Source organism: Strigops habroptila, chromosome 1 (genome assembly GCF_004027225.2).
Source record: "Strigops habroptila isolate Jane chromosome 1, bStrHab1.2.pri, whole genome shotgun sequence".
Taxonomy (NCBI): domain Eukaryota; kingdom Metazoa; phylum Chordata; class Aves; order Psittaciformes; family Psittacidae; genus Strigops; species Strigops habroptila.
This window is the reverse complement of record NC_044277.2, coordinates 52,256,521-52,283,456: the sequence shown is the minus strand read 5'-3', so window position 1 is coordinate 52,283,456 and position 26,936 is coordinate 52,256,521. Positions and strand designations below refer to the sequence as shown.

Here is a 26,936-nt window from a genome sequence, read left to right as displayed (position 1 = left end):
TGTTTGAAGCTTGGTTCTGCTTTTAATCATCATTCTTTTTTCTCTGAGAATTTCACTTAAGAATTTAGCCACAGTCTGGGATTGCAAGCAGTTTAGTAGAGAGTCAATTAAAACCACAAGGTCAAGAGTCTAAACAGGAACAAGAACTGTGCATTTCCTCTGTCTAATCACAGATCTAGGCAAAAGTGAAGCTGTATCTTGGTGCAAATCATTTTAGTGTATTTAGGTCTTAATTACTATTGCTTTGGGCTTTCCAAATAGCTAAGTATTGAAAACAAATACTGTATGAGCAAAAAAACTTCTAATTGGGGGTTTTCATTGTTCCATGAGTGTATAGTTTTTTTATGTTTTTTCCATTGGACCATAGACGTGTAAACTCTCTCCTTACTCACTTTCATCTTACACCATCCAACAGGTATCTAACCTTTCTACTCAACTTAACACAAGCTGTTCCTTTTTCCACAGGCTATTCTCCCTGATCTCTTACTACACACATAGAAATACTGACTTACAGGAAGCCCTTCCCTACTGTGCCATCAGCCCAACTAGCCTCTTATCTCCTGCCCATGACCAGACTTCCTGCTTGGCTCCTGAGCCTTTCTGCAGCATGCCTCAGCTAGAAGCCAAGGGTCAACACTATGAAGAGAAAGATGAATTGGCCCTTCTAAGAGTCCCCATCTACTCTGCCTCTCATCAACCTACTTTTTTCTGCCCTTTCCCCACTGCTATGCCTTCATCGCACCACACATTGGCCACATAAAAATTCCAGACAAGGGAGATGTGTACTTTCCATCGAGTACCTCAAATCATAATAATGTAAAATTAAAGGCTGCTTGTTGAGATTAAGGCCTCAGGCTTTACCGTTTTTTTCTCAAAACAATTCCACTTTCCAAGCAGGGTGAGAAAGTCAGCAGCAAGAGTGCAGGCTGAAAGCACAAGCCATTAAATATTAACATTAAATGTTAAAAATAAATATGGGTTACTTCAAGTTACTGTAAGCCCTTTCTTTTTTCTGACCTAGTTATCTCAGACACTCCTAGGCTATTGCAAAATTTCCTTCCTAATGCGAAACCAGTGCTGATGCATTTCACCTTGGAGATTGTCAGGCAGAACTGGCAACTTAGGGCTCTCTTGGGTAGGTGCAAACCTTGGAGACTTCCAGTTTCACCACTTACTCCAAATTCCCCATACAAATAGTGCTTTTTTTCAGCTGTGGGCTTAAGGAACCTGCAGAAGACCCCCAAAACCCTGAGGGTTTTTCAGTACAGCCTGATTAGTCAGTGGTATACTGGGAAGTGAGTGCTGCTGAGATCTGACCCTTCAGAGGAAGGATGTGCTCTGGGTCTGCTGATACTCTCAGAGCTTTTAAAGCTGGGACAACACAGGCGAAGTGTTTTCTTGCTCTATTTTTTGTTTAGTTAATGTGTTTTGGGATCATGTACAACTTCAGTGGAAGTGATGTTTATGGGTGAAAGTCTGTAAGGTTTTTAGAGCAAGGACCAGGGTCTGTGAGGTTGATGAGCACAGTGAAGGTCCTGCACGCAGGAGGTTTGCAGGGCCAAGCCATCCACCACAGTGAGATGGAAAATTCAGACCCAACTGATATTAAGACGTGTGAGGGCAGAGCGAGGCTATGGCAGAGCCTCAAGAGCACAGGTGTGCAGGCAGCTACTCCTCTGTCACAGTGCTTCCGAAGACCCTTCCAATGCTCTGTATCTATGACAGCGTCAGTATTAACCTACACTAGGGCTTCCTACTACTATGCCAGAGAATAATCATAGGCCTTTCTTCCTATTGACAGACCCCCGTAGCACTGAAAACCCTTCTTACATACTTGTCAATAAACACAGCACTTGTTAGAAGATTCACTAGCGTGAGCGGGCAAAACAAATAATAGTGCTTAAAATGAGAAATATTTAGCAAACTCACTCATTCTTGCAGTGTTGAAATAACACTTTTTTTCCTGGTTGGGAAAGATGAAACCCATTTTACCGTCACAAGTCCCTTTGGATATCATGCACTATTCGTTATCAAGAGGGGTACTGAGATGTGGTCTGTTCCTACAGATCGTTTGTTTAAGCAAGATTAGCTGGAACTGCTGCATTAGAACATTATGCAATTTATATAAAAATGAATTATAAGCAATCCTACTTCCCATTTCTGCCACCTTAACTGAGATTAAGTCTAAGCACTCATTATTTTAAAGATGACATAGTTTATTAGAATGTTCTTGGTCATTTTAAGAGATCTATATGGAAAGTTCGTACATGACAGAGTTTGTACTGAGATAGCATGTTGGTTTATATTTATTTTACTTATTCTGGATTAAATCAGTCTACAGATGGAATGCCATTAAACGACATGCTCATAAGCATCTATTCCATGGCTGCCTTCAGTCTCTGACAGAGAAGAGCTTGCTGAGAGGATGACAATGATGGGTCTGGGTGACTGGCAAGGTAGAACCTTTCCAAATGCCAAACTGATCAAATGAATACTACCTTGGCAGCACACTTCACAGAAAATAAATGCTCGAGAATGGAGTTGTCAGCTAGCACTATGAAAAAGGAAAGCAAAAGATTATATAAACTTAAAGCAGAATGTGAAGCAGCATAAAGACCACAGATCTCTACTATTTTATTCAAACAGAAATTCTAACTAAAGTTACATCTTGAACTAGAGAAGCAGGCTGCAAGCAAAGTATTGTGGTCATAGAGTGTACGCATTTGTCTGAGAGCTCTTGCTGTGGAGTGGGCTCACAAGTCAAGGGCCCAGATAGAGATGGGGCATAAGGCATAAAGCTTCAAGTCCTTTTTCACTGAACTTGTGTTTTACAGAGAATTCTTGCTCCATTCTACTTATGATCGCAAATGATAGTATGTGACAGGATGCTCTCATCTGAATGTTTTCCATTTTAAAACTATCATCAGAAGATGCTCCTGAAGAACTGTTGGAAGCTTTAAGTGTGTCCCCTTTGAGCGTTTGCTATTATTATTGTTACGACTGCTGGTATATTAAATGCACAAAGGAAAAAACTAGGATATATGGCAGTGCTTTGACAGACACAGTCAGGGCACAGAAGATGTCAGGGAAAAGTTAGCATGATTTGCTTTTAGGCATTTAAAAACAAGCCCAGTGTCAGGAAGGAACTTTTGCACTGTTTTCCTATCATCTGTAAGGGAAACATTAAATACATGTGATAGTTCTTTAAATGATTTAAAGAAAAGAAAATCAGCTCTTGCTAAAATCTTGACAGCAGAATAAAAGAGACGTGCTCAGGCAAGGGGAGCATGTAAGTTCTCCAAACCGTCACATACTGATAGATGTTTCTGGGCAAACAGCCATGAGAGGAAGTAGGATTTTTCACTGATAGTATCTGCGAACAGAAGAACAGTCATCTCGTGGTTCCTGATTAAATATAAATATAATGGATGAAATCCACTGTAATTGCTGTGTAGCTAGAAGTATTTTCACAAGTATGATTCTAGGTGATTTAACACAGCAGAAGAAAATGAATTCCCTTGGAAAATCCAGTTTCCATTCCCAGGCTATGATATACAAATGGTATAGTACCTGCTTCTGCTGCTGTAGTAACTCTGCAGTCTGCAGCTGTGGTCCATGATCAATGTTCTCTGTGGTGGAACGCTGGGAGAAATCTGTCAGTGCAAACACAACATCCTCTTCCTCCTCCTCTCGCTCTGTGCAATCCACCTTCTGCTCAGGCTGAATGCCAAAGCCTGGGACGGCCTCAGGGTGCTCGATCTAAAATGTAAGAGATGGGACACATCAATGTTATTTTGCCATCTACCTCGGGGACAGAAATTTATTGAAGGGCTAAGGGAAGGGACTATCTTCCCCTGCATGTCTGCAGTGGGATATATTGACTTCTATCCTGTAGGCTTCAGAAAATGATCTTTGGGTGATATATGACATCTTGTGTATGTGAACCAACGCCATGCAGGTCTGCAAAATATGAGGTCTATGCAGCTGAGAAGATGGGTGTAATGTAGCACAGTGCATATAATTCATCACCCATTAAGAAAAACCATACAATGCACTGGTGTATTGTCTGATGAAGATATGGAGATCAGGAAGTATCCAAATCTAGCACTTTATTCTCTCTAATGCATTAGCAAAACACATGACTCCAAGAATGACTGGAGGTGGATTGATTATAAATTAACCAGTCAAAAAATCCAAACAGTGAAAAAAATGAAAGTGATTTTGATATTAGAAGATGAGCTAGTTTACACAGAAGCAAATTAATACTGTTGAAGTAAAGTAGAAGCCACTACTATGTACTAAAAAGTACATAGCCACTCATCTCTTGTTTCTGACTCATATTACCACAGCAGATGAAGGTAAAGAAGTTCATCCACGCTTTATCTAAGAATACAAAACATTGGAGTATTCAACTTAAGTATACTCCTACCAGACCTGAAAGGTTACTTGTACTGCCAAATGAAGCTAACACTGAAAAACACTAGGCACACAAGAATCAGAAATACTGAGAAAAACTACTTAGTTGCCTTAACAAATGGTTTCAGGATTGCATGAACCTGCAAAATAAATCTATTCATTATTCTCAATAATTTTGTATAAAGTGTCAGAATGGGCAAACACTTTTTTTAACTTTTTTTTTTTTAGGTAAGATTTCCAAAGAAATGGTAATTCTGGATGTGCAACTCAACACAATTTAGCAGCACCTTTCTTCACAGTGCGTGTCTGCTGGCAATCACACTCCTGCTGAGATGTGTCAGCTTGGGGATTCCAGGTTGTTATGTACTTTTGAAATTCCTGATCTTAATTTAGTCACTACTTGGAAAATCACCATGATGACTACTGGTGCACTGCTGCTGACGGTGAGAGACTTGTGTACGGAGAAGAGGAACAAACAAGAATGAATCACTGTAAGTTCCCACAAAAAGCTGTATAATTCTCTTGCCAACATGAAAACAGAGCTTCCCTCCATCTGTATTGCTGAAGGCTTTGTAAGGAACACACTGTGCACATGATGAGAAAATGACAGAACTCAACCCATCTAAGCAGATTTGACTCTACCAGCTCGCTAACAGTTATTTTCTTTCATAAAATTCTTCAGGAGTCATATGCAGAATATACTTTAGCAAAAGCCAACTTAAGAAAAGGTTTCATGTTTAATTTGAATCCCCTTTAAATCTATATGTATTTATAAAGTTGCTGTTACCACATCGTATTTAAAATCTACACTTAAAGAAGCGCATTCTAATACCCCGCTGCTTACAACTTCCTTGGGTTAATAAGGGACAGTTACCTCTAATATGTCCTCCCCTTCCTCCTCCATCCGCTTGCCTTGCCGCCAGTGTTTCAGCAGCCATTTCAGTTTGACATACAGAAGAAAGGTGTCCTGCTTGAAATGCCTGAGTTCTTGCTGCAGCAGGCTTTTCTCCTGGCTCCAAGTCTTCTCTTCCAGTTTGTTCTGCAAAGTCAAGCTCTGCACTTCCAAGTCTTTCCTCCGCAGGGTCTGCATATGCTCCTCCTCCAGCTTAAATGGAACAACAGACACCATGTCAATGGGGTGGTGTCCTGGGGCAGTTTCCAGGACTTGTAATTTGTTGGGTGAGACAAACTGAAATCTCTAATTTTCATCAGTAGTGAGTAACTATTGAGTTTGGCTCAATAAGTTCCTCAGCAATTATAACTGTTGAGGAAAGCCGAAAAGCTTCACTTAGACAACCATATGCAATTAGCCAGCTGTGGAAGCGGACATGTACTTTAAAGATGCACAAGACCTCTCCTGTTGCTTAAACATTTTACACCACTCATATTTTCCTCCCTCTCTTGATTGTATTCCTGCACTATGTTTCCAGCACAGCCATCATCCCACATTGCTGCACATATCACACCTAATAAATGGTTTTTCAGCCATTCCTACAAGGTGGGCCCACAGCTGCCCTTCAGACAAATTGGAATATTATCCTTGCCTCTTCCCTCCCCAGCCACAGACTCATTCTCTTCTCTGTGGCTGTCTCCCTCTGCTTCTGGAAAGGCAATGCTTCTGAAGGAACGACCTCCAGCATCTCAGATGTGACTACTGGTCCCTCACTTCTCAATAGTTCTTACTTGGAGGCATCTGAACAACTCACAGTAAACAGTTTCTCATTCTGATATGACTAGATCAGGGACACACACAGGAACTGAAGAGACAGAAAAAGGATGCAGCTCGGCTTTCAACATAGAACCATAGAATCATAGAATAGTTAGGGTTGGAAAGGACCTTAAGATCATCTAGTTCCAACCTGCCTGCCATGGGCATGTCTCAGTTTCAGTACCAGAAGCACCAAGAAAAGCTCATTCTTTGGAATTACATCTGTTTCAACACAAAGCCACCTGAAACATTATTTTTTAAATGCGATTTCTCCCTCAATATGTCAAAATCAAACTATGGCATGACCTGTGCCCAACAGTACTTGTACAAGTTAGCTGTACAACATCTCACATTCTGCATGGGTGAGATAGATAGTGTTTTCATTTCAACCAAGCTGTGGTTCACATTGGTCAAGAAAGGTAAATGGAAAATATGTACAGAGCCACTGCTTACAGATGCCAGTTTCTGTTATTTTCCATTCTGTGGAACAACAGCCTCTCCCTTTGCTGACCAGCTCCATAGATGGAATCTATGAAAGCCACAATACACTAATGACCACAACGACTTAAACCATAAGAACATACCCTGAAACAGACAACATTCACACAGGAATGAAGAATACATCAGAGATTCTTCTTCAGGAGCATGGACCCCTTAGAAATTAATACTGCTAAGAAATATATGCTTGATTTTCATGGTAACATTCAGATGCTTCTGACACAGGCTGCTGGTCCATACTAGATGGTTTACTAAGGACTTTTCTGCCCTTTAAATGGTGTGCTCTGGCATGATGCAAATTTTCAACATCTATGCTACTATGCCTTAAAAAGTCTGATTAAATAAAAATTATTTACAGTGGTTGCTAGTTTACATGGGTTTAAAATGCAGCTTTAAAGTAGTCTGGAACAAAATTAGCTATAATGGCCCAAAAAACCCATACACGCAACTCTTAGTAACACTCCTGGAAATTGTACACATCAATTTGGTATCATTAAACATTGCTAAACATGAAATAGTAAAACAGGGGCTTATTTTAAACTCAGTCTTTACATAGAGAAACAAATTCTGTGTTGATGCAGATTCTTCCACCAAATGAAGTTACGGTTAAATACAGCAAATATCTGAGTCATTTCCACCAGAAATCCTGGAAGATTATAAAAAAGGAAAATATCAACAGGATGGGCATAATCTGGAAAAAATGAAGAATCCAGAAGATGCTTTTATTCTTCTGTTTCTACTAGTTGTCAACATGAATAGCTAGCTTTGATTTTGCTGTGTTTTTCACAGTTTTTACAAACTGTTGTGATCTAAGTCCCCACAGTCACAAATTCTTGCAGAAGACCCTGGTGGAGGTACCTTCACAGAGTATTATGCTTTTTCAGTGGATAGTTATTACAAAAGAAAAGAACTTGAAGAGGCAGGCATAGCTTCCAAAAAGCTTTCATGGCAAAAGCAACCAGGAAGGAAATCAATTTACTGGTTGCTTTCAAAAGCCTCCACGAGAAAGCTCCTATGGAGATCAACTGGAAATTAAAGCTACTTGTGAAAAAATGGAGAGACACCACTTGGGCATAATGAGATAAGCTGGCACAAGGAAAAATGCTCTAGACTATGCAACAATTGTGCTGAATTTACTCCATGAAGTATATTTAAAAAGAAAACTGCAGTTAAGAGCCAAACAGCCTGCAAGAATAAGCAGCAGATTTTTTTTCGCTCTAGGAGTTAGAGATCTCAAAACTATTGACTAATCTGTTCCAGCCTTCAAAAGAGCAGGGGGAGCCCATGTAACAAAATAGGATTTATTCACCAGTTATGAATAAGAGGGTTAGGAGCACGGGGTACTGAGAAATACCAAAAAGTCCTGATTTGTGTCTCAGTTGAGTTTGTAAGGACTCCTCCAACTTCAGAGAAGTGTTGTATTTTCTTTGCGCTAGGAGGGGTCAGAATAAGGCATAGAGCCAAACTGTGCTCCCAGAGATCAAACACACCCTTCCCCAGCTCACAGAGAGCTGAAGGGGCTGATATAATTCCTCATGCAGTATTTCATGTCTCTACCTCGACTTGCCCCACTCAGGGGAGGACAAAACTTCTCTCCACCAAGCAGAGAAGCCAGATTCAAAGTTGCAAAACAGGCTTGAGTTTACATTTCCCCAACTTCCAGATTCTTCATTTACTCAGAGGAGGTCAAGCAGGCGTGGCCATCAGGACACAAGTTCCCATGGTCCTGACAACAAGGTCCATGACACATGTCATGGTCACATGTCTCTCCCAGCCAGTGGGTTTCGTATTTACCTGGATGATCCTTTCTGTAAACTTTTCTTGCTCTTCTCGGTGAAGTCTTGTCTCCTGCTCAAGCTGAGCCTGAAGCTCCTGTATCGATACATTCTGTACAGGTAAAACATGGGAATCCCTGAGCTGATCAGCAGGACAAAGGGATAAGTTTAGCAGAAAATGTATCTCCGTGGTGGGAAAAAAAAGGAAAAAAGAAAAGAACTGCAGGACAAACATCTGCACGACTCACGGTTATCAATAGTTAAAACCAAAGCACAGTGTGCAAATAAATAGCAATGCCCTAAATATGTGTGGGAATTTCCTGTGTGGCTTCTTCCGAAAACTAAAGCTGGGATGCTGATGTTATATGCTGGATATTCCCTTCAGGCCTCTGCTCTGGGTTTGCACTCGAGTAGTAGAGAGTGCACCGTCAATGACATTTGCCAGATGAGTTCCTATTTACAGGATTACATATTTGGTGGCATGTTTATTTATGATAATCAAAGCTATAAAAATTTTAACATCTCTGCAGAAGATGCATCTAATACACATGTTGGACCGAATTATTTATTCATTTGCAACATTTCTGATTAGGCAGTTAATGGGATAAAATTTATATACCGACTAAGCATATAAGGTCCTTTTCTTCAGATACGTAACAGCTCTCTGCACAAGCCAACTGCATTGCGTGATTTCTACTCAAAACAATTACTCCACGAATGTCACAGGGATAAGCTGTGTGAGCCTGAGATCTGACCAGAATGCTTAAGTATCTCCCCTTTCATGTCCAACACCATTCTAATCTTAATACTTCCAATTTTATGTTATCTTTAGGTTTGGCACCCCATCCACTTTACTTCTGAAAGTTACTTAATTCAAAAATAAAGACCCAAGAAGGCAGAGTCAGACCTCATTATTTATACTATGTTAATTAATCTGGTGACACTTACATTCCTGATCAGAACTCTTTCTTTTCTGTCTCTCACATTCACATATGTGACCACAGAAAACACTACAGCACCAAACTCCTACTTCCCAGAGTAAAGACACGTTTAAAGCAGGGATCAGTTCAGGCTTCAAAGCATAATCCCAAATTCTCTGCTGGCCGATGTCCAGCGCGCTCCAACCTCAGCAGCTGCAAGGATGTAACGCAGGTCGTGGGACCACTCTCAGGGGCTGCATTGCCATTTTCCCTCTGACATCAGCCCTGGCACCCGTCTCCTCTCCCCAGGCACTTTTCCCACTTCCTGAGAGCAAAGCCAGCTGCTGCTGCTGATCAGGATGTGGCAGCCCTTGCTGGGACACTTCTGGTTATTCAAAAAGTATTTGTCACTGGAGCAGAGGCTTCTCTGCTCCTCTAGGGAAAAAAGAAGATGGAAGCATCCCATAAACCACCCACCGGAAGAGACTTGGCTGGAAAATAAAATTCACCCTTACATACGCTTTCTGGGCCTTATCAGTTCCTTCTTGACTTGATTCACTTATTGACTTGTGCAAGTATGTTTTGTATCTGAGGAAAAGATACTTCCAGCCCTCTGAAAGGTACGCATGAAGTGACCAAGAGAATGTTATCTGCCTTACCAATTTTATCTTACACCTTAATGTGTCTGCAGACATTTTGTATTACACAAGGCCAAAATTCAGTCGCAATAATCACTGATCTTAGTATGCCTCTCCTTGCAGCCATATGATTACTCATTTACATAGGTAGAAATATTGTTGGTCTTGGGATTCCTGAAACTGGAAACTAAATCAGAGCAGCAAAATTTACCAAGAAGGTAAGGTTTGTATTTTCTCTATTCATTTCACACTTGAGTTTTCCAATGAGCAACAATTTGCTAAAAGATCATTTGTTCTAACTCAGACTAGAATTAATTGGAATCGCATAGTTATGTGAATATTGACAGCACCTTATGTCTGCAAAATTAGAGCAAGAAAATTACTAAAACTCATATAAATTTTCGATAAACATGTAATCCATGAAAAGCTAAATTTCAGGAAACTTGGGTGCTGGGATTATGTGGTAACTGTTGGAAGTACTAAGAAAAGATTAAATACATAATAAAGGCAGATAGACTATCACATGTACACTAAACAGTGCAAATCTTCTTACAATTGCTTTGCCTCTTTAAGGACAATATATTTTCAGAAGTGGTAAACATGTTGAAAAGCACTTAACGCATGAATGCAGAGCTGCACAACTTTTTCCTTCCAGTGCAACCTGAAGACTCTTCAAAATATATAGTGTCATGTAATGTCATTTCTACCAGTAGCATTGAGATTCATACCACTCAAATCAAGGGAGATAAGCTTGCATAAGCACCTAATAGTTTGCTGCTCAATGTCTGGATCGTGAATGAAGAATATGTAGAAATGCATCATGTGATATTTGTGTATGCAGTTCAGGTATCTGATATTGCACTGATGGATGTCTGTATGTTTACATGTGGAAATCAGGCTCCTATCGCATATAATCATATAATCAGCAGGGTTTAGTCTGTGGCACAACTGTAGTTTTGGTTTGGTTTGGAAAACAACACTGCTACAAAATGGACACAAAAATTGGTAACCTGTTAACTTCCATTCTTTGTTTCCTTTGTTCTCATTAACAAACACTCTACACGAAGAACAGAAAATAGCCTGAGATGGCCACCACACCACAGAAACAGACACAAAACCACAAGAAATACCAACACAATATAACTGGAACTAAGACCTAGTGCTATTCCGTCACAGCACCACAGAAACAGCTACACTTCATTCACAGCTTGACACTGACTGAGAGTTTCCCATGTATCCCAATAAGTGCGTTTCCAGATCCACTTCCATTCCTGTCCTCTTAGACAGGCGGTGCCAAATCCTTCTGCTGAATCCTCTTCTCCCACCTGTTACCACTCCAGAACAAGCTAATCCATGCCGATGTCTTTACCTCAAGAGGATGCAGAGAAAAGTCATCCACGCATTGGGGGCTTCACCATTGCACCCTTATTGCACTGACCCCTTTCCGCCCCTCTCAGCGTGTTGACAGCTTTTCAGGTTACGTTCCAGCTCACACAATCCCACATTTCTGCCACAACTTGTTTTTGCGTGATTGCCATGCACCATGAGGTACAGCTGGGTTTCACTCATCCCTTTTCTCCATTTTACCATAGCTAATTACAACCTCAATTTGCCTGCAAACTCAATCAATTTATATGCAACAACTGTGAACATCAAATTTCATGGAATCTTTCTTTTTGTTCTTTTTTTTTTTTCAGGAGCAACTGAAGGAGGAGCATACCCTAAGGAGGCAGGGTAGAAAGATGCTCTCCAGCATTTTTATGTAATTCCAAGGAAGCCAAAAGAGAAACATCCTATGCTGCTTCCCTAATGCTATGTTATATGCTTTGATATTTGGACCTTACATTTGACCATGCAGTTTAAAAACTGCTACTTTTTCACATGTGATGGCTGAAGATTGCATACATACAATCAACCAGCTCAGAAAGGAACTTCCAGTGCATTTTGTATTACTTTTTATATGCAATACACATCTAACTGAATTCTCAGAGGCTGCTTCTCAAGATGTACCCTCCTCCTCACCCCTTGAAAATAAATTACATTTATTCCATTTGCTACAAGAGGCAGTTGTGTAGTTATTTGTCTGTGCTTATATGGAGAGAGAACACTTTGCTCTAAGTCTTTAAAAATCCACCTCATTGTATGGATAGTACACAAAGTCTCACCGAGTTCAGTTAGGACTGCGATATCCAGATTTACATCATAAAGGGTCTTTTAAGCCATTATATTGTCAACCTTTAGAGAATCTTGCATAGCAAGAAAGAATACAATTCATCAAAGTAAATTATTCTTGCTGCCCCTAATCTTGGTGGGAAGGAATACTGTCAGCACCAGTTTGTCTTTCTTCTTCCCACAACTTTGCATTGGAGGAACGGCGGACACTAAGACATACAACTTTCTATGTGTCCTCATTTGCTGAGGGTTTTTTTTTTTTGTTTGTTTGTTTGGTTTTTTTCTTTTTTATTTATTGTTTGTTTTGTTTTGGGGTTTTCTGTCCCAAAAAGAAAGGAGAGTCACAATGTACAAAACGTTCACTGCTTTCTTTCTGTGAAAACAAAATTTTAAATCAGGGCAAGAGAAAAGGATGTGCAAATTCTCAGCACATGGCTGGGAGCTGCTGCAAAAGCCATCCAGCTGAAAAGCTCTCACAAGGAATTATGAAAATTGCACAGAAGGAACACAGATATTCCAAACCCAGCTAAAAATAGAACATTCAAAATACAGACCGAAATTCTCCCCGTATATCCAAAATGGATCCATACAGAAGTATTGATTCAAAGCAGGTGGCAAAGTGACTTACCTAACTTGCTGGTCCACACTTAATTCGGGTATTAACTTAGAGTAATAGAGATGTTTTATAATTCCTACGGGCATGATAACTAAGGAAAATGGATAAACAGAACAAGAATGGCCTAGAATAAATTATTCTTCAGTGTGAGCTCTTTATTACTACTTTATTACTAGACCTTGTGGAAGACTTGCTTTTTAAGACATGCTCTCACCTTCTCTAGCCTATTTAATTTCACCTTGATTTTAAGTACCTTATAATTTATATTAGTGTAGCTAACTGTTGGAGAGAAATATGACAATTGAAACCTAAAATTCAAAAATACACTGAATATTTGCTTATTAGCAATCAAAACATGTAGAACAGACTTATCTGTCAGATTTTCAACACCAGACATCATTTAAGTTCCTTCTTTCCTGTTTGTATCGGAAGAATTGGGGTAGCCCTAAACCTCAGTGAGGATGCTCCATCCCTGGAAGTTTTCAAGGCCAGATTGGGTGGGGCTTTCAGCAACCTGGTCTAGTGGAAGGTGTCCTGGCCTGAGGCAGGGTGGTCGGAACTATATGACCTTTAAGGTCCTTTCCAACCCAAACCATTCTATGATTCTATCTGCTTTTACTTTAATTCTCTTGTGACAACTTGTTCCTTGTAAGTGAATTCACTTCAGTGGTTGTTTTTCCATAACCTGGAGTGTCAGAGGTTTTGTGGCACTTTTCTAGAAAAGGTGAAAGTCTTTAAAAAAGAAACAAATGTGTAAGTCTTTAAAAGCCGTGTATAAAAATAATCTAAATCTGAAATGCAAAGATAAGTGCTTTTGCCTTTGGTGATATGTACTTACTCAAGTAAGGGCAGAACTGATGTCCTTTGAAGGAGCAAACAGAACTAGGAGATACAGCTCCATTTCGGAGCATGAGGTATCAAATATATATATCAAATATATCAAACAGACTATATTTGGTCATATATGAACATGAAAGAGTAAAATTTTTCTTCTCCAGAATGCCTTCTTGTTTCTGAATAAACAGGAGGAGCCTGCTTAAGTAGGCTGCCTTTTGTTTATGGATATTCCGCTAGTAAAATAGGTAAAATTCACCAGATGAAAAATTATTTACCATTTTTCCCACTAGTTCCAATATGTTGCCATAGTAATCCTTTGATTTGTGCTGGGCATTTGTTCCATGAAGCATTGTGTTCCCTTTTTTAGTTCCTCTGTGTCTTTTAGTCAGGGCAATTCTCACTTGTTCACTTGCTTTTTCTTTGGATGGTAAAGAATGATTTCTCCCTCCCACCATAACCTGGCTCTGCAAAAATCATGAATAATGGATCCAACATCCACTCCGATGGGCTCCAACCTCCAGCAACAGCAGCTGAATGCTTGTTTCAGCAAGAAAACAAAGCCCTGCTCTTAAGGCAATTTTGAGATATAATATCCCTTGGACTGTGACTCTAACCCACCTCTTTAACATGCAAATACATTCTAATGATACTGTTGCACTAACAACTGCAGTGCAAAGCCCAAACAAAGGCAGATGTTTACAGTTAGGCTACTGGGTAGTTTCAAGCACAAGTCAATCTGCATTTTTTGTATTTAATCAAACAATTAGGCTCCCACAGTGCTCATTTTTAGAAATGGGAGAAATGGCTAAATGGAAGCTGCTCAGCATTGCTTGGGAAACTTTTCATTTAAAATTCAGCTTGAAAAAAAAAATTTAGAAAAATGGGTTTGCTTGCTTAAAAAGAAAACATTAGCCTCCCTGAAATGAAATACGTTGTTCTCATGCTGAAAGTCCATATGCAGTAAGAAGATCATCAATCAATGTTATCCAGTAGCCAGTGCATATATTTTCACTTCTAGGTAAAGCAGATAACAGCTTATGGGTGGCCATCTCTGCTCTGGGCATTGAAAAGTTTGAGTCTCCACCTGAATTTTCTGTGGTAATTAAAACAACGCCTTTGGTATTTGAGTAATATTTTTTTCCTGCCCATTCATCTGGCACAAAAAATGGTAGGTTTTTCTAGTGGGGTGTATGACATCAAAAAAGAGTAAAAATGATATAATACAAAATTATCTGGATGAATCTTCTGCTTCACTTGGGTTTGACTATTACAGATTCTAAGATTTCAGTTGGCTGCCCACCCACTGGAAGTTTCAGTGTAGAACAGTATAATATTTTTTGTTGCTTAAGTAGACCTGACTGAAGCAAAGACCTTAGTTTTCAGCATTTTCTCAGGTGAGGCCATTTGAGCTGCAGGCTTGCTCAACTTTTGAGCACATCTGAATCTAAGCTGGCTAGTATCTACCTTTGATTATAATTACTGGTTTGTTCCTTGTCAGGCTATCGTGTGAAACTATCCACCCTCTGTTTAAATGCAGTTTGCTGTACACAGTTTACACACCATCATCCCATGCTGGGAGAGGAAAAAAAGATGTGCTAAAATTACCCAAATCCCTAATCTGAAGAGAGGACTCATACCTACGGGACTTAATATAATAACAAGGCTGATCTAAGGTAAAGCGGAATTAATAAAGATGGCAGAATTTATACTCTTAAATACTGTAAACATTTTCTGTGGGCATTTTCTAACCTAATCTACCATAACTATTGACCGATGTAATTGCAAAAGGATCCATGCTGAACGGCGAGGTTTCTCTAACTCATTGCCCATTTCACAGCTGAGAAAGAAAGACTTTACCTTTCAGTGAGAGACTTACAGTGTCCTGGGATTGTCAGATATCCCTCCTGAGGTTTATTAAGTAAAAGTGAAAAGTTGGAAGAGAAGCAGCTGAACAAATAAATTACTCTAATACTACCAAAACTCCGCACTGTTAGGATAATTAAAAACAAGCAAAACAAAACCAGCAGAGTTACCTGTGTTAAGATGAAGGGCCACTCTCCCTTTGATATTCAACACAGCATCATGCTGCTTGGCTACCAGCCGCCTGAAGCTTTTTGTTCCTACCCTGCTTTCTAGTGGTTGTTATCGCTTACAAATCCAGCTGTCCCAGCCAGCATTCTCCTTTTCCCAGACTCATTTAGGGGATTCAGATATACTAAGGACTGTGCACGCACTTTTTAGAGTAATAAACACATTAAAACTCATCCTACAGTAGAAGCTACTCTAACCACCCCAGTTTCAAGGTGGATTTGGCTTCCCAGTGGCCAGCAGAAAGGTTTTCCAATGCTCCAAGCTTGCCTTTACGGAGACAGATTAGAAATTATTTTCTTCAGGACTGGTTGTAGTGTCTGGATAACCTATGTTTATGAGAAAGCAGCTAAGGAGATGTTTACTGAGGCGGATATGGCCTCTGCATGGATGAAGATTTAAATAAAAACTGATTGATGTTTTTGATGAATGGAAAAGTACTCAACAACCCAAACAATGGAGAATTCTGCTTTAAGGAAGTTTTTTTGGAAGCTGCAGGGTGCTGTGTTCCTTGTCGAGAATCACCATGAACACCAGCATCAAACCTTCTCCTGTGCAGACTACTGCCAGGCAAAATGTAAAGCGATCTCTATCTATAGGCTGTCCAGATTTGAAATATCCAACAAAGTGAAACCTGGAAGCATGATTTCACATCAGGGAATACAACCTCTTCCAGGGATCTTTCATTTCTATACTCAATTTAGTGGGTCCATGAGCCATATTTTCCCACTTAGCAAAGCTACTGGGAGCAGGGTGATAAGTCCAAAGTGAGGACCAATTTGCTTATCTGAAACTGCAAGGGGGAAAAGAGGTCAATCACAAATGCCACAACATGGGTGCTCTGTTTGGTCCAATTTACTCCCCCAACCCCTGCCTTCTGTTACTCATCTCCTGCCTAAGGCAGCAGGAGGCAGTGAGTAAGACGGGCTGCTTTGCTGACCTCTAGACTGAAACAGCCCTTGTCTCCTGGCCTGTAGAGTTTAATGTCTCCATCAGCTCTGCGGTGTGGGTCGGTGGTGGCTCGCTGGTGGTGAATCTCTTGCTCCTCTCCACGGTCTTGTTTGAGCTGCCACTCCATGTGATCCCTCAGTTTGGACTGTTAGGTGCATGGGCGGTTTATAACAAAAAAACAAAAGGACAGAAGGGAATAAAGAAAACAAAAATGGGTAAGGTAGACGACTGAAAAACTACAAGACAAAGAAAAGCGTGAACAGAAAAACCAACTTAAATACAGTGGCATAAGAAAGTGAAGAGAACAAAACCAAAATGAGGATGAGCAAAATGATGGGCTGAAACATCTGAAAAGCAAAAAAGAGAAAGAGAGGAAAAAAGAATGCAAACACTGGTTATGAGGCGCATGCAATGAGGATGCATGAGTCAAACCAACAGCAAGCATACAAGTCATGAAGGATACGGGACACAAGGCTCTTCCTTCCTTACTTGTGCTGTGCAGAAAAGCCATATCCAGTGTGGCAGTTGTGGCAGTTTAGACATGCGCCCATGGGCAACGCTTTAGGCAAGGCAGTCCTTCGCTGGCTACAGAGCTTCTCACTCGCTGCTCGGTTAGGGGAGTGAGCTGTAAGCAGGCTTTTCAAAACACGTCACTTAGAAAACTGCATTTGGTTGGGTTCTTTTGGCAAGGCTTTTGAGAACACGCCTGACCCTTTTATGAGAAAGCATGGTAAAGACCTCCTCACATTTCTTAGCAAGGCTGCTAATTTACATTCATCAGATTTATTTATTTTTTTTTTTTTAATTAATCTCCTCTTTCACGGGAAAACACTGCTGTTACAGACAAAAAGAAGACAGATCTCTATAGTACCAGTGGATTAGCCTTTTTGCCATGAGGAACCGCCTCTGAATCAAAGTTGTGCAAACAAAAGAAAAAAGCCTATAAAGTGTTTGTTTAACTTTACACACTTAAATACATTGCAGGTCTGAAATCATAACAAAGCAGCTGTGAGGAAAATTAGCTCTAAGGTAGCAATGCCAGAAAGAAAGAGAAACGATAAACAGGAAGAAGACAAACAAGGGGCCAACCTACCTGGAAGTCAGTGATTAACTCCTTCCCCAGGTTACCAATGGGAGAGTCTCGGGACATGGATGTCATTGTGGATAGAAAACTGGAAGACTCTGTGAGATGGGGAAGAGGTGAGAGGTCCTCCATCTGCTCCTTAAGGCCCTCTCCAATGTGATCAACCTTCTCCAGGAAGGTCTGCAGCTCCTTCCGAAAAGCTTTCATCCTGGAGTTGACGGTGTCCAGAAGCTCTGGTTCGTGCTTATCTTCTCCCCTTTCCTCACCACTTCTGAAATCCTGCTCGGTGGATGGGCTGCTGGTTACATGCACCTTCGCGTCATAAATCAAGCTGTCTGTATCAGTGATAAGGCGGTCCACGGTCCTTTCCAGCCGCTCAGCCTCACGTTTGATGTTAATTAAAGACTCGGTGTCCTCTTTCACTCTCATGAGCTCCGTGGAGCACAGGTCACTGACTTCTGATGGCTTCCCGCTCCCAAAACCTGATGTCTTCTCATAAACTTCTTCAGAGTCACTCTCACCCCCAATGGGCCCCTCTCTCCTCGGCTGGGGTGGGCGACCCTCTTCACTGTCACTCTCCTTCTTCCCAGCATCGCTATCAGCGTCACTGTCCCTGGGGCTGGAAGTGCGCAGGCCAAGGTGTGACGCAAGATCATAACGCTGGACATTGGACATCAGGACCCTGTTCTCATACTGGAGCTTCATCACTTTCCCGCTCAGCTCATTGATTTGCAACCTGGCTGACTTCAGCTCCTCTTGCAAAGTCCCACCACACTTGGATGCCGTGTCATCCAACCAGCCCGGCTCCTGGCCTGGCTCGAACTTGAATTTGTTCAGCTCGTTCGTTAGCTGCTTGTTGTGATCCTCAATTTCAGAGATTGACCGCCTCAGCAGCTCTGCTTCCTCTTCAACAAACTGCAGGTGCCGGCGCAGCTCCGTGGCTGATTCCACGGAGTCACCATAGGGCGAGGTAGGAATGCTTGAAATGTGGTCCCTGCTGAGGCACTCTTTTTCATACTGGCACCTCATATCCTCCATCTCAGCTTTAATCCCCCTGTTCTCCACCTCCAGTTCCACTATTTTCCTGCCCAGTATGTTGGCTTCCTCCTCCACCAGCTTCAAACGAAGCTTCAGCTCGGCCTCCCTGGTGCTGGGTGGGCCCCCTGCCTCCCCAGTAGGCAGAGGACTGTCCACATCTCCATAGATGGACTTATACTTCTGGAGCTCTTGCTCCAGTTCATCCTTCTCCTTCCCCAGTTTGGCCATCTTCTTACGCATCAGTGCTGCCTCCTCTTTGGCAAACTGGAGCTGGCACTTCAAATCAGCACTGTCCTCCTGCCAAGAATAGTCAAGCCCCCCCCAAGATTATATTATAATAGAGTAGCTTATTTTGCAAAGTCTTCACCTCCCCACCCTCTGAGCTGTATTTGTTAGGTATGCAAACAATACACAGACAGAACTGCGCAAACCACAACAACTGAGACACGTCTCTTGGCCCTGGTTAAAATGGCAAAGCAGCTTGATCAGAGTTAAAGATGGAAAAAAAAAAAATCAAGTGTGCCTGTGCAACTGTTCAGTGATGCAAGAGTGCTAGCACAATGTTTAGTTTTTCTCAAATACTGAGCAAATTTTGTGGAAAAAAATCACAGATTTATACAATCAGAATCACAGAATGGTTTGAGTTGGAAAGGACCTTAAAGACCATTTAGGTCCAACTCCCCTGCCATGGACAGGGACACCTTCCCCTAGAAAAAATGACCCAAATGAAAGGCTCTATGATTTGTTGACACTTTCTGTTTCATTTATGGTTAACGATACATTTGCTCCCTTTTAGCATCACAAAACAAAGACTGCTCAGATGAATTTGCTCATCCTAATCCCAAATCTCAGTCTCCTCCAGCTAGAAAGCATTAAAAAAAGTTTGCTAAGCTTCATGGATGTCTTGCAAAGTGAAGACTTTAATTACTCTGATCTCATAATGCTATGAAATAGCCAGAATGTCTAACTCGCTTTCCAAATAGGAAGCACATTGTTGTCTCTGCTGCTGTTATTATGATAGACGAGATTGTGATCACTGTTTCTGGTATGGACAACTGTTCATAAGGGAGATTGGTGAAAACATGTGAAAAAGAAAAGAAAAAAATCATTAAACCATGGTAACATCCAAATCCATCCCATGTGAAAACTTGCACTTTTCAGGAAGCACCAGGGTATTAAATGAGAGTTTGATCTTTTTGTGTGTGCTGGGCATTTCAAAGTACTGCATCTCAACTCAAATGAAAACTCCAGTGTGTATTGTGCTGAAATAAGAGACAAGGTTAAGCAAATTCTAAGCCGATGAACAATTTCTTTGCATGAATCACTTTTGTGAATTGTCATGGAGATACAGCCACTTGGCCTGTAAGAGACAGACACATTTATCAGCATTAGCAGTATAATGGAAGGCAGGCTTTGAAAGATGATCTCTTGAGACAGCAGATTTTATCATTGTTGGTAGGCCATGTGGACATATGTGCAAGTATCTATGGAAACTTCATTTCAGTCTCTGGAGCACTGCTATCTTTCACAAGCACTGTTTTGTTATAATTCCTAATAATGGCAAACAAATCCAGAAGAAAACATGACCAACTTTAATTGTTCACCCAGATCAGGCTATTAAAAAAAAAAAAAATTAAAAATTTACAAAACTAATTATGGCTCAGCAATCTGAGGCAATGATTCGATTTCTAAAGCACATTGGGACAGTGTCTTTTATGTTACCTAGATTTACTTTGCTCCATTCTACTTAGATATATACTTATATTTTAATTTCAGCTATTAATAACTAAACAGCCACAAAAGAAATCAGTTGTATACTTCTGAACTCCATCAGCTTTCTTACTGATTCTGCTTGGCACAGGGTGGGACTTTAACATACTAAATAGTAAAATAAGTATCTTAAACGTTAATAACATGATTGAGGTAAACAATATTCAAAGTGTCTGTTCATATATGGGTTTCAGGAGTCAAACACAACTGCAATCAGTTGATCAGCTGACTGACTAAAATTCTGGTCGCCTTGTTTCTGCCACCAGAAATGTGAGTTTTCTATGAATATCATCACGGTGCATATAATCAATTAGAAGCAGAGCCTCTAGAAGATGGGCATTCTTTGCTCTTTATTGTCTGCTCACATACATATACCTCTTTTTCACACATACATTTGCAAATTGCTTTTCTCTTTATGACTTGAAACTGCAAATTAAGTATCAGATTAAAACTTGGCAAAACACCATGCAGCCTCCACTGGAGTCACTCTGAATCTTGGTTGCTCTGGTTGGATAAGGCTGTATGATTAAAGCATCATCTTTGGTCAGGGTTGCACAACACATGGGCTCTGTTTTTCCTATCACTGAGAATCAGTTTATCCCCAGCTGTAGGTTTTTCTTTTAAGGAAATACAAAGATCACAAGGAAAGTTACAGTCAGACCAGTGCTGCATGTCAGAGCTCACAGGTGGGGTGATTACTCTGGTTTATTTATAGCTTGGCAATAATGATATCTGACATTTTCCTTATTCTATCTTTGTAATCCAGCATTCTTCCCCATGCTTCTCTGGCTGCAAACACCCAGCCATCAGTGGTACTAGCTGGCAGCTTGCAGCTCCCTGGCTGGACCACTGCCCACGGGGAAGGGCCAGCCTGCCCGCAGACCTCTCCCCCAGCTGGGAGCATTAGGGGCCAGCTCCTCCCTGGGGTCAGGGAGGGGTCCAGCCTGACACCCACTGCATTTAAACAGTATAAACAACAGTCACCCAGTTGCATTTGGGACTCAGCATTTTGAAGCTTTGAAGAAAAGGGAAAGGGTTTGGACTCAGAGCCCCAATGTTTTTGCTCAGCATCACTGCACGACTCAATGCATCTGCAGAATTGGCATGTTATTAGGGCAGGACAAAACCACTGTTAACTTCTTATAACAGCATTACTTTATTGCTAGGTTTCATCTATTGAAAAAAAAAAAAAAGGACCACATTTGTCGGTTTTGTTTTTTGCAAGAGCTGAAACAAACGAGATTTTTTTCATCAAACAAACACAAGCCTCATACAAAACAACAGAGCTGATGGAGGTTAATCTCGCCTACTAAATATGGATCCCATCTGGAAAGGTGAGAAAGCTTGAGATCTTCCCTGCTTCTCTGCCAGGGAACATGACTACTGAAAATCCCATTCCCTGGACAGCTTTTTTTCCAAAGGAAAAGAATGGTCAGGAGAGATTTATCAGCCAGATCTAAGCATGCCAGAAGGGTAGGACTCCAACCTTCATGCATCTGTCCCTCTGAAACTTTGTGTACAGAAATATCAGTGATTTCTTGATCAGTTAAAACAAAGCAGAAACAGCAAGAAAGCGAGACACCCACACAGGCAAGTAGAGTTTTGACATATTAGGCAAACTAAGGAGAGGCCAAATCACCAAAAATAAGAATAGTTCATTATTAGTGAAATAAAAAATGAAAAGAAAGTGGGGGGGGGGGAGGGGGAGAGGGAAGAGAAGAATAGTCTTTCTGTCTTTTTGGAGGAACAAGAGGCTCAGATCTTAGGGGTTAAATACGGGCTATGGCAGCCTGACTGTATTACACACCCAGTATGTGGATGCTTTCCTAAAAACCATACGTAGGGCAGACAGTATAGAAAGAAAAGAAAGAATGACAGTGCAAAAATGTTCTGTCAGTCATGGTGCTTGTCATGGGCTTTAAGAGACTGTTAAGGATAAATGGGAATTAATGACTACTGATAGTGATTATTTGCATGCAATAGCACCATAGCTCTGCATGGCACCTAGGAGGGATGTTAATGGGGATAAAAAAAAAAAAACAAAAAGAAAAAACCCAGATCCCTCCCTGCAGAGCCTGCAGTCTAATTTAGACAAACGTAGAACATGGAGATAAAGAAATGAAACTTAAAGAAAAGAATGTAAAGTGATTCTGCAATGTAAATGATGTGATGAGAATGAAGAGCTGATCAAAAATTCCCAAATATGATATTTCTTTTCTGGCAAGGAGACACAAAGATAGATAGAGACCAACGCCATCTCCTCTACCACCACCACCGGCTCAAAGGAGCTGCCAGGCAGAAGATGGGTAAGCGGTTTTGGGGTTGCAAGTCTGACGACAGGGCAGTATGACCAGCACCCAAGCATCTGGCTGAGTGCCAGCACTCCTACCTTGCGCTGGAGAACCACTTTTCTTTGTGTTTTGGCTGGTGCCTGGTACTTTCCAAGAAGCTCCGTTTTGCAATTCTGCTGAATAAAAACTTTTTTCCTTCAGTACTGCTAGAGGTGGGTAAGCGCTACTATGAATTCTGCTTTTACATGACTTCAAGACAATCGATTTCACAGGTATTTTTCACTTGGTGTGCCCTGCAGTGGGTGTGATGTTCCAGCTAATTTTCATGATAAGTGCTCAGTAAGTAAAAACACCAGCCTTGCCCTATGCTGTACGTATGTGTGAGCATGAGGATGCACAGAACCTAAGTTTGTGGTTGCTTCTCACAAAACATGTAATGGATACCTGAACTTATGTTAGGTACTTAGAGTGGCTGTTCCTGAAGAGCAGCATTTTGAACCTCCCAGGCTGTGTCTGTACCTATCCTTTTAGGCCATGCCCCAGGACCCAGCAGCTGTTTGACCAGGTTGGGCACTTGCCATGGTGCACTCTGGTCTCAACCAGTACATAACCTCTAACTGGGTACCTGGGTTTGGAGAGAGCTCTGAGTAACACCTGAGAGTTGGGAGATAGTCAGGACATGCACCTAAAGGCTGGGCCATGTCAATATATAGGATTGTTTCTCAGACTTCCCTACCCTAAAGAATTGCTGAAGAAAATGGCTACCTTGCACAGTGCTGTTGCAATGGTTTTCATTTTCAAGCCCAAATCCATCCTTAGAATGTGCGTATCCAGCATCAAGGTGGTTGGTTTTTTTTCTCCCAGGTGGTTTCCAGGACCACTTCCCCATGTTGTAAATGCTGCAGAGCTGACCCATGGCTACTTGGCTAATTTTGTGGAGTCATTTTTTTAAGGCTTTCCACGGCAAACTAGAGCTGCTTTTAATGCCTGGATTTGGGCGGAGGAAGCAAGCACAAGGAATCCATTCCCTCTGCACCACTCTGTATTTCCAGGAATGAGTAAAGGAAGGACAGTGCCGCCCACAAACCCCAGTGGACACAACCATGCCTTCATGTAGATTCATCTGTAATCTGCATGTGTGTGGGCATATATATATGTATTTCATCCATCTATTTTACAGACTTGCAGAAAAATAAACTCTCTGACCTGAGTGATGACTTAAATAATTTGCCATTGCAGGTGCTGCAGGAAATGCTGCCCAGTGCTCCATTTTAAGGTCTGATTAAGACGTGCTTCTATCAGCTGGGTGGGGAAGCTCGGTCTGCTGTGTCCCAGGAAAGCAACCTGCAGCCTCCTGTCACCATAAGCCCCATCTCTGTCCATTCAGCTGCCCGTCCTACCCACTCAAGTGCAACCTATTGTAATTATTTATTATGGTTATTATTACAAATCAATGGATTTGAAGACTCCATTGACTCAGAGACAGCCCGCAGGTCTCGGCTGTGTACACTCAGCCTGCCGAGGGACAGCAGGGGAGGTGGAACCTTGCTCTAAGGAAGACACAATGTCACTCTTGGCTCCTTTCCCAGCAAGAAGAAACACTATCCCCATCTCTCCGTATATAAACAGTAACCATAGGGGTGCTGGGAAAAGCTTTAACTCCTACAGTCAGCACAAAAAGCAGAGGAAACTGGGCAGACCACTTTCCTGAGAAGGATCAGCCTCAGGATTTCAATAAAATGGGTGTGCAAAGTGAGGCTGAGTGGGTAGCTTAGGCTCTGTGTTGTGTCCTAGCTTGGGGGAGCACAAGTTCATGTGCTGCCCCCTGACACCAGAGAGATCAAGCCTCGGGCTGCGACACGAGAGCTCGTGAGGTGTCGTTGCAGTGTGTGAACTGCATTCCCGGCCAAGATGCTCATTAGCACAAAATCTTTGGCAGGGCATATAAATTTAGTTAGTCCCTAAGCTGTGATCCAATTACTTTGTGAGGCAAGGTGATTTTCTTTTCTTGTAGAAAACCTGCAGCCTGAATCTATGGATACAAGCACAACGAGCCCGAGAAACTGCATGGTTTAGAGATCACGCTTGTGTCCTAAATTGCTTCTACATTATCTCTGGGAGGTCTCAGTAGATTAAGGCCTAATTGCACTCTAGTTAATGTGCCTGATGGCCCTGTCAACACCCGTAAAAAGAAATTTTGAGTTTTATCACGTGATTTTTCTTAAAATCGCATGTTCATGAAAACCATACCTGGGGAAATGCCTTTTTTTCTTTGTGCATTTCTCTGCTGCCTCTTCTCTTCAGGGAACTCTGCAATAGAAGCAATGCTGAGTTATTGACAAGCTAAACACAAAGCTGCAAGTTTCGCAGGCCTCACCACTATAAAACTAATCTAGGAGAAAGTAAGAATATTCTCCTGAGCAGCTGGGGATTTAATTTTTTGTAATAATAACTGAAATCGCAAGATGATCAGCGCCTTGTCACTGAATTCTTCAATGCACTAAATTTCCCATCAAAAGAAAAAGGGAAAAAAATTAGTTAAAAGTTCACAGAGGGAAAAAACCCCGCCCTCTTTTCTTCTCTGGACCACCACAATTTTTGGCAAAGATTTCTTTTTGCATGGGGCAATGATTTATGTTTGATTAATCTGGGGCAGAGGTCCAAGAATGTTATTCACAGTGGATGTGAAACACATTGTGGAAACCTCAGAGGAAAGCAACCCCCCAAAAAAGGGAAGGACATGCATGTTCAAGCTATGTGGTGTAACATTATTGGTTAATCCGTGCTAGCAAATGTACTAAGGAGCCCAGATAAAGACCAGGTAATTCTCCAGGTATTTCTGAATTTACATTATAAATTCAATTTGATTGGCTTTGCAATTCTTTATATCCCTTTATAAGCAGTTTTTTTGAGACATGGAAATGATGTCATCACCACTGTTTGGTTTTCAGAAACCTCTCAGCACCCAAATGGAAAAGCACAGTTTTCCTGAGAACTGAGAGGTGGAGCACCACACTGGGACAGTGTTTGCACTGACTTCTGTCTTGGGATGAAGTTCATATCAGTGTGAGCTGGGTCTATTTAGAAAAGGCATAAATCTGACTTTTGCAGGTTGAAGTACCAGGGGGAATGACAGATATTATGCAAAAAAAAAAAAGTGGGAAGCTAGAAACTGCAGAGTCATTTGAATTCAAATCTGGCTGTATTGCTTTGTCTGTGCCCAGACCCTGAAGTATGATGCTCCCTAGCAATCACCCTGGCATTGTGGCCTCTTTTATTTATTACTTCTGTTTATATTTGCTCTGCAGCTGAGGTGAATACCAGGCCATGGATTTGTGCTTTCCCACTGTTAAGCTATGCAGCTACTGCAAATTATAATTATTGCACGCTAAGACAAATCTCTCCTTCTGCTCTTTGTTATACACAGTTAAGTAGTTAAAACCCATTCATACACGGCACCATATGCCCAAGATATACTACAGTTTATTTTTGCTAATCTGCTCTCTACTTTAATCCAGTGATTTTCTATAACTAATGAAGCTGAGTAAGAGAAATGTTTTTTTCTCGATACTGAAACAGTTTAATGAAAAAAAAAAGACTTCAAACACTAAAAACATCCTATGAAAACCTGTTACACAAGCTTACCCAGGATAAACAGCTACTGTTTTCTCTTTTTTTTTCAAATGTGGTGTTATTCTGGAAGCAGACATGCAACTGAAAGTTCTCACCAGTCAGCAGCATCATGCCCCCGTGTACAACAATGGTCACTATGGTTGTAGAGATACGGGGCATCGCCCTGGCCCTCAAACTCACTGCTTTTCCAGGTGACTTCAAGCAAGACTAGCTTGAGCAAGATGAGGCTGTCTGGTTACTGCATTTAATTTGTAAGCCCTTAGAGTCAGGGATGAGTCTACTAATTTCTGTAGAGGCCTCAAAGCACAATTGTAAGAAAGAGCTACCAGTCATGCTAGAAATGCAAAACATGGTGCCAAATCCTAAAAAACTCTTGCTTTTACCTATAGGCAAAAGGTTACATTTAGACACATCCAACTTGAGAAGGAGATATAAATGCATGGGCTGCAGTGTGCAAGAGAAAGCAAGAAAGCCTTTGCTCTATTGTACAGCATAATATGT

The 26,936-nt window shown here is 41.2% G+C and overlaps 1 protein-coding gene across 2 annotated transcripts in view; it reads right to left on the bottom strand.

The window, feature by feature from the left end:
• Positions 1–25,088, bottom strand: part of LOC115614371 (microtubule cross-linking factor 1) — a 52,068-nt gene extending 26,980 nt beyond the window's left edge. Inside the window, exons 1-7 of one of the 2 annotated variants that reach the window (XM_030501184.1) lie at positions 25,053–25,074; positions 22,901–22,975; positions 17,713–19,038; positions 16,609–16,764; positions 8,417–8,509; positions 5,291–5,521; positions 3,571–3,759 (exon numbers count right to left, since the gene is read on the bottom strand). In XM_030501184.1, the coding sequence (XP_030357044.1) occupies positions 3,571–3,759; positions 5,291–5,521; positions 8,417–8,509; positions 16,609–16,764; positions 17,713–18,981 (1,938 nt within the window). In that variant the 5' untranslated portion in view covers positions 18,982–19,038; positions 22,901–22,975; positions 25,053–25,074. Of the gene's footprint in view, positions 1–3,570; positions 3,760–5,290; positions 5,522–8,416; positions 8,510–16,608; positions 16,765–17,712; positions 19,039–22,900; positions 22,976–25,052 lie in introns of both variants that reach the window. The other variant, XM_030501176.1, reaches the window with a different exon arrangement.
• Between the last annotated feature and the right edge of the window lie 1,848 nt (positions 25,089–26,936).